Below are 14,022 nucleotides of genomic sequence, written 5' to 3'. Positions count from 1 at the left end.
CACCAACCCCTACACACACGCACACCAACCCCTGCACACACACACACACACCAACCCCTGCACACACACCAACCCCTACACACACACACCTAAATGCGCACACACACACACCAACCCCTACACACACACACCTAAATGCGCACACACCCTGTCAAACACACACAGTGTCGTGGGCGCGGCTCCTCACATTTTAACAATATAACAATGACCATTCAGGGCGGCTGATCAAACACCCCTCCACCCCCCGCCCCTCAGACCCCCCCCCCCGCCCCCCAAAGTTATAAATATCTCGCGTGGTCTTCTTCCTACGTGCTGCAATGGCGGGTTCCTTAAAAAATCCAATATTTGAATAAACTCCCAGCCAATCGGATGGGTGGGCGGAATACACGCTTCCACACCACCACCAAACACCACCACGCAAACCTTCACCACCCACCCACCCTCCATCATCATCACATCTCGCCACCCACCCTCTCGGCAGCTCCAACTCCGTCGCATCATCACATCACCCCACCCCGGGTTGTCCGCGGGTGCCTCCCCCCGTGGTGGCTCCGGCTCACGACAGAGAGGGCGTGAAATAATTGTATCTCCCCAAAGTCCCGGTGACTGCACCCTGGGCTGACGAGCAGGAGGAGGAGAAGGCAGAGACCAGAGAAGACGATGTGGTGGCAACTGTTGGCTCAGAGGTCCGGCGTGCGGGCGGCGCAGGTGGCGCGCGTGGCGCGGCGCTCGTGCGCGCACGCGAGCGGCGGCGGCGCCCAGGGTGGCAGCGTTTCCGCAGGCGTGAGTGCGCACACGTGGAGACACACGCACGCACACCTGCACGCACATACGTGCAGCGATTCACCATCACGCACACCCGCACGCGCCTACGTGCAGCGATTCACCATCACGCACACCCGCACGCGCCTACGTGCAGCGATTCACCATCACGCACACCCGCACGCACATACGTGCAGCGATTCACCATCACGCACACCCGCACGCACATACGTGCAGCGATTCACCATCACGCACACCCGCACGCGCCTACGTGCAGCGATTCACCATCACGCACACCCGCACGCGCCTACGTGCAGCGATCCACCATCACGCACACCCGCACGCACATACGTGCAGCGATTCACCATCACGCACACCCGCACGCACATACGTGCAGCGATTCACCATCACGCACACCCGCACGCGCCTACGTGCAGCGATTCACCATCACGCACACCCGCACGCACCTACGTGCAGCGATTCACCATCACGCACACCTGCACGCACATACGTGCAGCGATTCACCATCACGCACACCTGCACGCACATACGTGCAGCGATCCACCATCACGCACACCTGCACGCGCCTACCTGCAGCGATTCACCATCACGCACACCTGCACGCGCCTACGTGCAGCGATACGCCATCACGCACCAGGGCACATCTGCACTGCACTTGCACGCACCTGCGAATATCGAGTCGTCTTTTACGCACATTGTACGCGCCCACCCTCGCGCGCCCGTTGCGCGCAGCTATCCGCCATCGCGCGCCTAGCTGCTTCCACGTGCACGTGCGTGCAGTTTAATCGTGCACGCGCACTCGTACGCGGGCAATCGTCGTAACCCCACGTACCTGCGCTACACGTGATAATATGCACTCGCGAGGCACGTACTTGCACGCGGGCAATCATCTGAACGCACGCGCGCACGGTTAATAGCCGGGCGGGTGGTGGCTTACGCGCGTCTGTAATCCAGCACTGGGGAGGCGAGGGTCGGTGGATCGCGCAACTGTTTAGAAATTCACTTCCCGTGGGCGTCAAGGTGTCGATGCTCTTGGCTCGCCAAGAGAAGGCTGTATACAGCAAGATTGTGGACTCCACTGGTATCGTCCGTATGGGATCGAGTGTCCCCCCCCTCGCACGCGTGGGTTTTCTCCGGCCGCTCCGGTTTCACTCCCACGTGTAAAACGCGCGTCGATTGTTTGATAACAGCTCAATGTATAGAGGACCGCAGAACTTGGGTAATTGTTGGCGCCCGCTCATCGCGTGGCTGCTCCTTCCCGCTTGTCTGTGGTTCCGTGCGCCTCGGAGTCGTTCTCTCTCTCTCTCTACGAGTGTTGGGCGTTACAAGTTGACCATTATCATCATATCCACTCACATGCACGCACGGCACCTGCACGACGCACACACAAGTACACGATTGCAGTCACGTACACGCACGTGTTGTTGTAACACCGCATTCACCTGCGCACACCTGGGCACACCTGCATTCGAGCTCGATGCGCCCGCGGTTAACCCGCCGCGTTCACCGGCCGACACCTGCGTTCACCCGTATCCGCGACATATTCTTGGCCTGTGCTCCTCGGTGTTTGCCGCCGAACACCTGCCGCACGCAGGTACCCACTTGCGTTGCGCTCGATCCATCTAAGTTCACCCGCACTCACCTGATCACACCTGCAGTAAACCGGCGTTCACCTGCCTTGCACCTGCACCGAGCCGCATTATCTTGCACCTTCGAAGCTGTGTATACCTGCAGGCTCCTGCACTCACCTGTATTCGCTGGCTTGCACCTGCACCGCCGACGAGAAAAGCAACCGGCATGAGCCGGATCACATCAGATTTCGGAAGCGAAGCAAGTTTGAGCCTGGATAGTGCTTGGATGGGGTGACCACCATGCATCATGGTCAAGCGATGCATACATTTAGCTCATGCAGACGAGCCGTTTTAATTGTTGCATCTCCGTGGTAGATATCCTCTCGAGATTAGTATCTCCTTTTGCTGCTAATCCATGCACTGAATACAGTATAGAATGCATACTGTATTGTTTTTTTTTAACCAACAATTACGAGTTGAGCGAAGCGATATGCAAAGGAACAAGCAAATCCAATGAACCACCGGGGGCCTTATTGAGTGGCACCCCAATTCCAATTCAGTAATATCAACTTCCTTCGCACCGTACGTGGCCAACCGCGCAATCGGAGGTGTGGGGGGGGGGGGACAACACACTTCACACAAAAAGCAGTTTATCAAGAAACTAGTTTTCAATCCCGATGATTTAAAAGTGCACAGCTCCAGTGGCTTCCTAATGTCGGAAGGAAGAGCGTTCCAGACGGCCGCAGAAGCGCCTCTGAAAGCGCGTGGGTCCGCGCTCGTGCCCTGCTGCCGAAACCGTGGACTCCGCATCTTTTGCCTGCAGCAGGGCATCAAGAGTGTAACGATTCCATCGATTTGTATCGACAATTATTAAAAGGCTCACAATGCACGCGGCGGTAGGCGCGTGTAAATGAATCCATCATTCACTCAGGGAGGCATGTCGATTAAGCGCGAACACTGCGATTCGATGAATTGTCTCGATTATATGCCGTCCCGTTTGTATGCTTTTTGTTTCGTTTGTGCAGTTTTGTTCGCTCCTTGATAATCGATCCTCTCACGCACAATTCAATATACGTATTGCGTTTCTGAGAGCCTTAAGAATGGAGAATATTAATTAATCAATCGATGCGTCATCGGTCAAGCCCGACTGGCTATTAATACGAGAACCGGTTGAGCGGAATTTTGACCGTACCAAGTAGGGTACGCGGCATGCGCCAGAGAAAAGCTTTGATCTTGCTCAAGCCGAGTTTAGGCAAAATCCAGAGAGAATTAGAAAATGTGGCTTGTGACATAACCCACACGCCCACAGCTCTTGGCCATATAAATGCATTTCGCTGACACTCCTCTAATGCTGTCACAACACGTAAGAGACCTCAAGCTGATGGTCACAGAGTAAAGCTGCCAAATGTCACGGTTAGGCCGGGACAGTCCTGGCGGTTTCATTAAAGTAAAAATAAAAATTTGAGATTTTGTCCCCACTTTGAAATGCTCTGGCCTCGCACTCCATTCATGATACCGTCAGAGGGCGGGGCTACCTGAGCAGTGGGTGGAGCTACCAGGACAGTGGGTGGCGCTTCCCAGCGGTGGGCGGCGCTATCAGAGGAGTGGGCGTGGGCCTACAAGCAGTCGGTGGGGGCCTGCGTCATGGAGAGCCAATCCACTCCCTGAATGAGCGGGGCGAGTGGTTGAGTGGGCGGGGCTATGTAAAGTGGGCGGGTCTCATGTGGCAGAAGGGACCGCCGGCTCACCGCGTGTCCTGTTGTGTCTCCCAGAAGTGCGGTGGCTTTCAAAAATGTGGACGGTGGGATTTTTTTACCGGGATGCAAAGTCGCACCGTCAAATATTCTCACCCAAACACGAACTGTGCATTAGTTGTAACACTAGAGCCCATAATCCTGGGCACTAATCCAAATCCTGGCTACAATCAAAGCCATAGCTGTAACCAGAGCCACTTAAAACATCATTACCCCTAATGCTCCATAACAACGCGGAATGCGTTTTTATTTATTTCGTAATTTATCCATCATTGCTTTTGTGTCGGCTCTTGTGGACACAGCGATCGTGCCAATAACATCTGGCAACCAATCGGTATGTGTTTAACGAGCCTGATTTTGCTAATGAGACCACGCTTCTTCTTGGTTCTTTCGGTAAAGTCACGTAGAAGGGAAGTAATAAAATAATAAAAATAAAAATAAAACATAATAAAATAATTCTCACGACGTTTCGGCCACAACGCAAGCAGCCGTCCTCAGGTGACAGACCTGGTTTTCACTGAGGACGGCTGCTTGCGTTGTGGCCGAAACGTCGTGAGAATTATTTTATTATGTTTTATTTTTATTATTTTATTACTTCTCTTCTACGTGACTTTACCGAAAGAACCAAGAAGATGAATCCCTGCAGTCACGAAAGCTTTAAATCGAGACCACGCTTGTTTGAACAAATGCTGTTGGATAATATTGGTCTGGTGAAGCTCATGGACTGATCATAATATTGCGAAAATACGATTTGATTGATGTTCATTTGTTTACCTATCCACGATGCTCCATAACAAATAATTACAAGTGGAACTTGTAGCTTTTCAATATTGTTAGCAACCTCTAACCTTAATCTTGATATATGCTTTGACTTTGAGCGCAACCATCATGCTTATTCTAGCCTGAAGCTGAGTCCGAGACCTCGCTGTAATCGGAGAATTTACTCTCTGGCTTAGATTAACTTCAACCCTACTCATAGTTAGCCCTAACTCGCAAGTTATACTGAAGGCTAGGCAGCCCGAGACCTTGACACGAGCCCACAATGTGTACATGCGTGAATTGATGCCCAACTCAATTAAAAATCCATACGTCAAAAAAGATGTCCACGTTTTAGACAATATCACGAGCCATGAACTATCTACTGTTAGATGATTGTCTCTCCCCAAGCCGTCACCACCTCTCACCATCTTGCGATGTAAGGACCCAGGAGCACCTGCACACGAGCTGATTTCATCTCCGCTCCGCCAAATGCAACGTATTCGTGGACATGAGCAGGCAATCTGCCTCATTCCCATACCTGTCCCTCCACATACATATTGTATCGGCCACAACGCCTTATGGGAGTACATGTTTCAGCAGCATTGGTTCAACACAAGTCAACTCTTGACCGATTTCGACATTCAGGGTCTCTACAGCTTGCTTGCATGTATGTACGTCGAACTTCTTTCGCACCGTACGTAGCCCCCCGTGCTAATCGGAGGTGCTGGTGAACCGCCAGATGTTTATCGCCAAGGAACCTCTTTTTTTTATATGGGTGCGAGTTCGAGACCCAACTCTTAGAATAGATTTGGCGAGCTCGCTTTCTCAGCCTCTGCCCGCTGGGGCAGCTTCGCCAAGGTGAGGATGCATAAACGAGCGGGTTACTCATTAGCGGGCCGACCCCTCCACACAGTCCGACATTTACAGCTGCCCCGAGGCGGTATGCATACTGCATGAACACACACACACACGCGCGCGCATAGCTGAGTACATACATTAATCTTGCTCAAGGTCAGTAAACAGAAACGTTCGGTCCACATGTGTTTTTTTTTCTTTCTTTTTTTCCGTTGGGGCAATTAAAACCAAAGCTGTCGCTCGTTAGACCCCGAGACGGGGGTTTGTTTTACTCGCGCCTGGAGATCGAAAATCCGTGGATACTCGTGAGGATGGCCGCAGCCCTGCGATTGTTGTGTTCACGCGTCTGCTGGCGGCAGGGCCTCCAGTAGAGGCAACTCCGAAAATGTCCATCGAAGTATATTCTTAGGTTTTTTCGGTAAAGTTTTTGTGACTTTACCGAAAAAACCTAAGAATATGATGCCTTGCAGTCACGAAAGCTTCAAATCTAGTGTCCATCGAAGATTGTTTTTCGGCCTCCTCGAAGCACGCTGGCCTGAAGCCTCGGTCGGAACGTGTGCGAGTTACGCACACTTTACCCCGCCGTACGTTGAACCTGCCGATCGACGGCGGTGTACACGCGTTTGCAATGCTGGGTGGACAGGGTCGGCGGGTGTATCGCCCGGATTTACTGCACCGCCAGCTGGATCCAATGAGTGACCAACGTAGACGTTAGAAAAGAATGTGGCACATCGAAGAAGACCTGATGATTTGGGCAGTGATGAGCCCATAACCGTTTGATATCTCAAACGGTTATGGGCTCTCTCCGCCTTCATCCAGTCCACACTAACCAGTTTTCTAAAGAACAGGCAAACAACCACCGCGGCCGAAATGGTGTGGGGAGGCATTAGTGCAGAAGTGGATTGACAACAAGCTGTAGGTTAAAAATTTTTATATAAAAAAAAACCTGCAAGATTATGACCCTCAATGGGAGGGATGCCCCTGTTTCTAAATGAGTGTGATGCGCGAAGTTGCAGCACACAAACGTGCACCTGGGTAGTCGTGGCCGAGCGGTTAAGGCGATGGACTAGAAATCCATTGGGGTCTCCCTGCGCAGGTTCGAATCCTGCCGACTACGTGTCTGTGTTTCTTTTTAAAATCCTTTATATTAAGTTCGCTTGCTTGCGCGCTTACGACCGTGCAAATCTTTCGGTCGTTTTTTAACCCACTTCCCGCGATCCAATCGAGCTGACATTTTGGACACAGCCTCGTTGTGCGTGACAATGTATTTTCGTGAAAAAAAATCCAAAATTTTACACTTTTTAGTAAAAAATAAATTATATTTAATTACCAATTGCTTAATGGTGGCAGCCATTCATCTGACCCATAGGTGGCAGCCATCTCAAGCCAGAGGACGAGAGGACTCTAGCCGCCACGCATATAAAGGATTTATGGTGAAAAACTTTGTTTTTAAGGGTTAATTTTTTGTGCGTGAATATGTACTCATTTAACGTGGGGGAAATGGTGATGCAGTGGTTCGCACACTGCTCCATGAACCCTCCACGATGTCAGGAGTCCTTCATCCAGCAGTGGACAAACAAAGGACTCTGCATTACATTACCGTGAGCTCAACGAGACCCATCATGTCTTATCGCGTGGTACTATTTCGTCCATGTCAGGGCACATCCGGTTCAGGGATTAATCTTCTGATAGCAAATAGAGGTGAAAGCCAAGATTCTCTAAAGCGGAGTAAGTTTAATGCTGTCCTAAACATTCTTGCTAATTCTGAGCCTTGAATTAGCAATGCCCAGTCCTTCACCAATCCACCGCTGGGTGAAAGCCTCCCCACACCGTGATGTGGGTCACGGAGGTGGTTCGACCAAACTCCACCACACTACGCACAGAGTTCACATATCGCTCACCACCGTCGTTGGCTGCCCCCCCCCCGCCCCCCTGAGAAGCGAATTCAGGTCGCCGGGTTCGTAGCGCAGTGCGCCCATCGCTGCGTCACCGTTCCACCCGAGCGACGCGGCCGATATCCAATTGAACGCTGGCACCGATTTACGTGAGCCCGCTGCTATTTGGAGCGGGGTGGAACGGTGACGCCAGTGGTTGCCGATATTGATTTAACACCCAGTAGCAGGCTTTCGCGAACAATATCGTCCATGATAGAGGTTTTTGTTTGGGTTAGATCGCGTACATATATAAATGTGTCGTTTAAACCCGCCACCACCCGACACAGCCAACTAGTAAGGTTTGTCACGTAAACAGAACGCGGCCAATTCGTCACCAGTACAGCACACCGGTGTTTTGGAGAGCCAAGCCAACTTGGATTGCCGATATTATTGGTGTTTAGAAGCGGCGATTGATCCTCTGCCTCGCCCGCCACCAACCCTGCCCATCACAATGCACGTTCTCTGCACCGCTGGATGAAGGCCCTCTTCAATCCGTCTCCATCTCTTACAACAAATCGCACGACGCTGCTGCAACTACAGCAGCAGCAACACCAATAATAACGTCATGCTCGTGAGCTGATATCATCGTTCCGTCTCCCCCCCCCCCGCACAATGAGATTCCAACGGAAATTGTTTGGTTTGGTGGGGAAACATTTTTAATCAATGCACGCTGGATATAAACAAACGCTGCCTACGCGGCTGCGACACCACTTGCCCACTTAACCGCTCCTTTGTATTTGCCTCCCTCCTCCTCCTGCCCCCCCCCCCCCATATCTACCCCCCCCGTCTCCACCAACTCTCCCATCCCACGGTCTGCAAAATCAACCCTAAACCCCCTACAGGAGCAGGCGATCGCGCTCATCACGCTCTTCGCGACCATGCTGATTCCCTCGTCCTACATCATGGCCAACATCAAGAACTACCGCGACAAGGGCCCCGAGTGACGGGGGCCGCCACCCGCGCCAACGGAGGAGGAGGAGGGGGGGGGCTCCTTTTTGAACGACGCGCGCTCCAACACGCACGCGAACACACGCACGGGTTACCCACACACACAAAAAATATTCCCCATTTAGCCTGTAACAGACTGTAGGGGCAAGTGCTGTTAGCGAGCACCTATGAAGGCCAACACCACGCGCGGCCGCATTTGTCTCCCTAGTGACGATGTTTACACATCGCACCAGGTACTCATTTGAGGCTGAGTCGACCTAGGGGAAGCCCAGCACCGGTTCAGATAATCTTCACCGGTGTTGGCCGTGAACAGGAATCGAACCCGGGTCGCCAAGTTCGATGCGCAGCGCACTAACCGCTACACTACCTCTCCCCACACACACACGCGTGCACGTGTACACACACATGGACCTGTACGCACACGTGTTACCCACACACGCACGCGCTACCCACACACACACAGGCGGACGTGTGTATACACGCGCGCGCAACGGGTACGCGAGCACACACGCGCACGTGCTACCCACACGGTCACGCACATTTGTAAATCGACGCAAGGCACGCGTAAACTCTAGGCCTGCGCAAGAGGCACAAGGTTAAAAAAATAATCATGGGATGCAAACCAACGATGCATTGCACCACGATGCAATCTTGTACGATTCACTTTTTTTTTTAAACAGGAATCATGACGATATATCTATACAGCAGCAAGGTCAACGCAAATCCTTATACTGGGATCGCCCTTGCTAAAGGTCAACAGCACTCGCTCAGTGGTTTCTGTTCCCTTGCAGAGTGAACTCCACGGCTGTCTATCACCAGCGCGCTTGTTGGGACGGCTCCCCCTACAGCCACGTTCATTCCCGAGTTACGAACATTCTCGGTCCACAATTGTCAGTCCACTACCGAATCCATAGACCGAAACGTCCTCAGTCCGAGGCATACGGACACCGCACGGAAGCCAGACAAGGCGACGTGTTCATTGGCGATTGGCACCGTCGGCTACGTACGGTGCGAAGGAAGTTCAACGTGCGTGCGTGCGATGTGCGGAGCTGTAACGCGACGCGTGTAACCAAGCGTGAATTGGGAGTTGGAATTTGCCGCTGCGCGTGTAACCCCCGTCTCCAGAAGCCCCGTGGCGCTTATCGTCCCTGTGTGTCGACTTTGTCCTGTACTGTACCATGAATAAACGCGAGTACCTTATTTACGATAAGCCGGGTGACTTGGTCATGTTTTTTGTTGTTGTTGTTGTTGTCATCAGTTCGCCGCATTCCGCTGCTAGCCGCATGGTTCCGAAAGCGTGGAGGTGGCTGGCTGTATTTTGGCCGGGGCTGTTGTATGTTTAACTTCTTTCGCACCGCACGTAGCCAACCGTGCTAATCGGAGGTGCGGTGCAAGGACAACAAACTAAACACACAAAAATAAGTTTTAAATGAGTTTTCAATATAAATTATTTAAAGTGCCGTAGCTCCAGTGGCTTCCTGATATCAGAAGTAATGGCGTTCCAGAAGGCAGCAGAGGCGCATCTGAAATCGCGCGTTGCAGTTGACCGCTCTTAGTTCGTCGACTAGCCAAAAGCCGCTGATGTGGGAGCAATGAGCCAGCAAAGCCGAGGTCTTGGACCCATGTGCAGGATGCAACGACTTGGGACAACGGTGACAGGAAGAAAACATAACATTTCGATTTTGATCTCAAGTTAACGAACTCCGTGCAGTCACACATCAGACCAGAGTCACAAACACCGAACAACTTTTACTCGTCGCCACGCCTTCACATGTGTGCTGCTCGTGTCAGACGGACGCGTGGAAAATATTCGACGAAGGGTGGTCTGCTCACGGTAGGGGGGATTCCAAAGTGAATTCATTAGCAGTGTCAATGTCGTCGTCACTGATTGCGTCGGTCGTGGCCTTGGTCAGGTCGACAGCCGAGGCAGTTTTAGTCAACGCTTAGTCTGTGGATTTCAGCCTTTGGCTAAGTCTATTTCACCGAAGCGGTCAAACATTTTGTCCTCTTAACCGAGTCAACACCCAACGTTGTGTCAACGTGGGGCCAGCGGTTCGAACCGCATGTCACCATTGAGCTAACGATTCGTGATTACTGGGCAGTCACCAAACGTTGGTGTGTGAGGGGGTGGGCAATTCCACCCTGCCCCCAACCCCCCAATATTATCGGGCTGGCCAATCAAATTGAGCTCAGTAAATATGTATATTGCATATACAATATATGGCCAATTTCCATGTTTTGGTCTTCTTCGGTGCGTTGCAGTCTCTAATAACGTCACTAAATTACCATACTCCACTTCTTCATTCAGGCTCGTTCATTTCGTGTCGGCTTAATCAGTGCTGATTTGGTCTTTGGTTGGGCGGCAGTCATAGCCAATCGTCGCGCTTGATTATTTTATTTTTCCGCTCGGTTATTGTTGACTGAAAATAAAATTAATGTTTCGAAATATTTTCGGTCACAAATTTTGGTTTAAAATAAACTGCAACACCGTTTAAAGTAAAGGGTAGCCCAAAAGTTAATTCACCAAGACAGACACACATTCGGTGTTATTGTTATCTTCTCGGCATTAACTTTCCAGGCCACCCTGTACTTCACTTTGCTTAGACGCTGATAACAACCACCGGGATATAATTATCCTCGGTGCTTTTCCATTGTGAGAAGACAAAACAAACCCACCCCAGCAATATTTAGGGTGAAAGTCATTGCGGTTAAATTCCTCCTTGTGTGGAAATGTCATTCCCGTTCTAAAAACAAACAAACATAAAACCATCTCTCCGCAGTGCAGCCTTGTCGATGCCAGGCTTATTCCATGCCAGCGTGTTCATTATAAACCTCCTCAATTCAACATAAGTTGACATCAATTACTGTCACGTGACACGAGAGCGTGGGGGGGGGGGTATGACGTCAGTCATACAAAGCACGCACGAAGAGGGACGCCATTTAGAACTTCCTGACATATCACATGGGCCTGGGAACCTTTGAGGCAAGAGGCAGCTGCCTGCCCAACTGTTGTATGAGGCTAGTGGTTAGGGCAACATAGATATTCTGCCTCCTCAAAGAGTCTTCACGCAAACTCTCTCCCATAATGATTTGCCCTCCCAGTTTCGAAATTGTTCCCATATGCCGCTGGCATGGAAACAAGCAGTGGTATGCCTGCGTGTTAAAGCAGAGTAATTCTTCTTAACCTGGGGTGCACGCACCCCTTTGGAGGACGAGATGCCCTGTCTGGGGGTGCGAGACATGCCAGCATTGTTTAGAAGGTAAATCATCTAAACACAAACTAAGGACGGCCACGTAAGGTACAACTGCTTAGTTTCATCAAACCCCTCTGTATTTATTAACATGCATTTTTTTACGATTGAGAACCAAAAGGGGTGCAGGGCTGCTGTAAAGGTTAAGAGTCACTTTGTTAGAGTACGAACCATACAAGTGGATTTCACAGAACTACATCTGCTGAGATCTCCTCCAAGTGACCTCTGGTCTACGTAGCAGAGCCAGGGAGCAGCACTTCTCCAGCCCCGCCACGAAAATAATGTTCGTCGCGTGACTCCCGAACCGATATTTTGAATGTGCGGAACTGTAATGTAACCAAATTCAGTTGCAGAAGCAATTTTAACGTGAAGGTTTCTTCTTTTTTTATGGCGTATGCCATAGTTTGGCTCATTTGTTGATGAATGCTGCCGATGCCAAGCTAATTAAAAATAAATTCACCTATTAATCCAGGAAAGCAACACTGGTGAATACAAAGCCACATAAGGTAAAGGCGTCGACTCGGTTATCATTCCAGGGTCTATATAATAAGGACCACCACTTTGTGGGAAATCATCAGCCATCGAACTACGGGCGAGACTGGACCCGGTCGTGGGAATTTCATGAAATATTGCCCAATCATTTAAACTCGCGTGTCGTGAGCGTGAGACACGGGCTTATTGGCCTCGGAAGCACGGACTGTTGCGAGTGACCCCTTTGCAAATTAAGTACAGGAGTAGCAGTCGTAGAAGCCGCTCGTTGTATCCTTGGCTCGAGGAAAAGACCCAGGTTTCTATTGACTGGACACAGAAGCAGCAAGCAGCAGCAGCAGCAAGCGAGCAACATGGAAACAAGCCTCTTGCACCTCAATGGGGACACCAGGCACCCTAATGTTCCGAGGGGGCCTCGAAACCTCCGCTGCTCAATGCCCCGCGACAAGGTCGTGTGATCGTTGGGGGGGGGGGGAGAGTGGCGGCGCTGTTGGATCGTTCACTGATAAATGTTCCCCCCCCCTCCACTGGAGCCCGTGCCCCCGTGCACGTCCACCGCACGTCCTGCACGTTCCACTTAACATTCCTCCAAATCTGGCCTCAGCTGCACGTGCCTCGTCCGTCCATCTGCGAGCACCCAATGCCGCTCTACGTTCACGCACACGCCGAGCCAATGGCGAATTGCGTTGTGGGTGGGTAATGTGGGGGGTTGGGGGGTTGGGGGCTGAGGCCACCTCCCCACTCGCAACAAATTTCAAGCAGCGGAGCTTTCCTTGTGCGAGACCCGATGTAAACATACGTATGTTGAACTTATTTCCCACCGTACGTAGCCGACCGTGCTAATCGGAGGTGCGTGGGAAGGACAGCAAACTAAACACAAAAAGCGCTTCTGAAGAAATGAGTTGACAATCTAGATGATGTAAAAGCGCACAGCTCCAGTGGCTTGCTAATATCGGAAGAGCGTTCCAGACGGCCGCAGAAGTGCATCTGCAAGCGCGCGATGCGGTGACCGTCTTTGTTTGATGGCTAGCAGACAAAAGCCCCTGCGAGGATGACCGCAGTTCGCGTGATGGTTTATGTTCCTTGACCAGATTAGCAAGGTGATTGCGGTTCAATCAGCAAGGTATTGTGAATTCTGTTATCCGCGGCCAGCACCTATGCATAGGATAGATGGCACATATTAGAATGCCTATGTGCCCTAATGTGCAAAGTTAAGAGGAAAAAAAAGTTTTCTTATAAATACAGGGCCATCCAAAATTCCATCTATTCATTCATCACTTCTCAGACACTTGTTTTACAAACGTTTACTTCCCACTCCAGATACGTTGGCAGCTCTGGGAGAAACTCCAGGCATCTCTCCAACTAATCCTTCCTGCCATAATCTCACGACCTGTGCCCCCTGTTGAGAAACTTGTGAGATGTGACCCTCTGATGTTGAGCACACATCATAGGGGTCACATTGTGATGTTGGGGGCGGTGGTTTCGGATGGTGGTAGTAAAAGTAGTGGTGTGGTTGGTGGTTGTGGTAGCTGTTGTCATGGCAGCACTCTTTTCCGCAACCCAATTGTCCGTTAATCAATTATCAAGTTCAACATCACGGATAGGAAGAGCCAATCACAAGTCACGGCAGCTGTTACTTTCCTCAGAACATCCACACATTTTCTCTAATAAGAGTAGA

General features: G+C 51.1%; 1 protein-coding gene and 1 non-coding gene across 2 annotated transcripts; both read left to right on the top strand.

Moving 5' to 3' along the window:
- Positions 1-335: 335 nt before the first annotated feature.
- Positions 336-9,814, top strand: COX8C (cytochrome c oxidase subunit 8C). The gene is made up of 2 exons (XM_078594185.1): positions 336-783; positions 8,499-9,814. Exons 1-2 carry the CDS (start codon positions 661-663, stop codon positions 8,598-8,600), a joined length of 225 nt encoding a protein of 74 aa, XP_078450311.1. The 5' UTR covers positions 336-660; the 3' UTR covers positions 8,601-9,814.
- TRNAS-AGA (transfer RNA serine (anticodon AGA)) lies at positions 6,758-6,839 on the top strand. The gene has a single exon. It is a non-coding gene; the product is annotated as a tRNA-Ser (tRNA).
- Positions 9,815-14,022: the final 4,208 nt, after the last annotated feature.

Source organism: Lampetra planeri, chromosome 5 (genome assembly GCF_965212315.1).
Source record: "Lampetra planeri chromosome 5, kcLamPlan1.2.h2, whole genome shotgun sequence".
Lineage (NCBI taxonomy): Eukaryota > Metazoa > Chordata > Hyperoartia > Petromyzontiformes > Petromyzontidae > Lampetra > Lampetra planeri.
The sequence above is the reverse complement of the archived record's forward strand: the minus strand, read 5'-3'. Positions and strand labels throughout refer to the sequence as shown.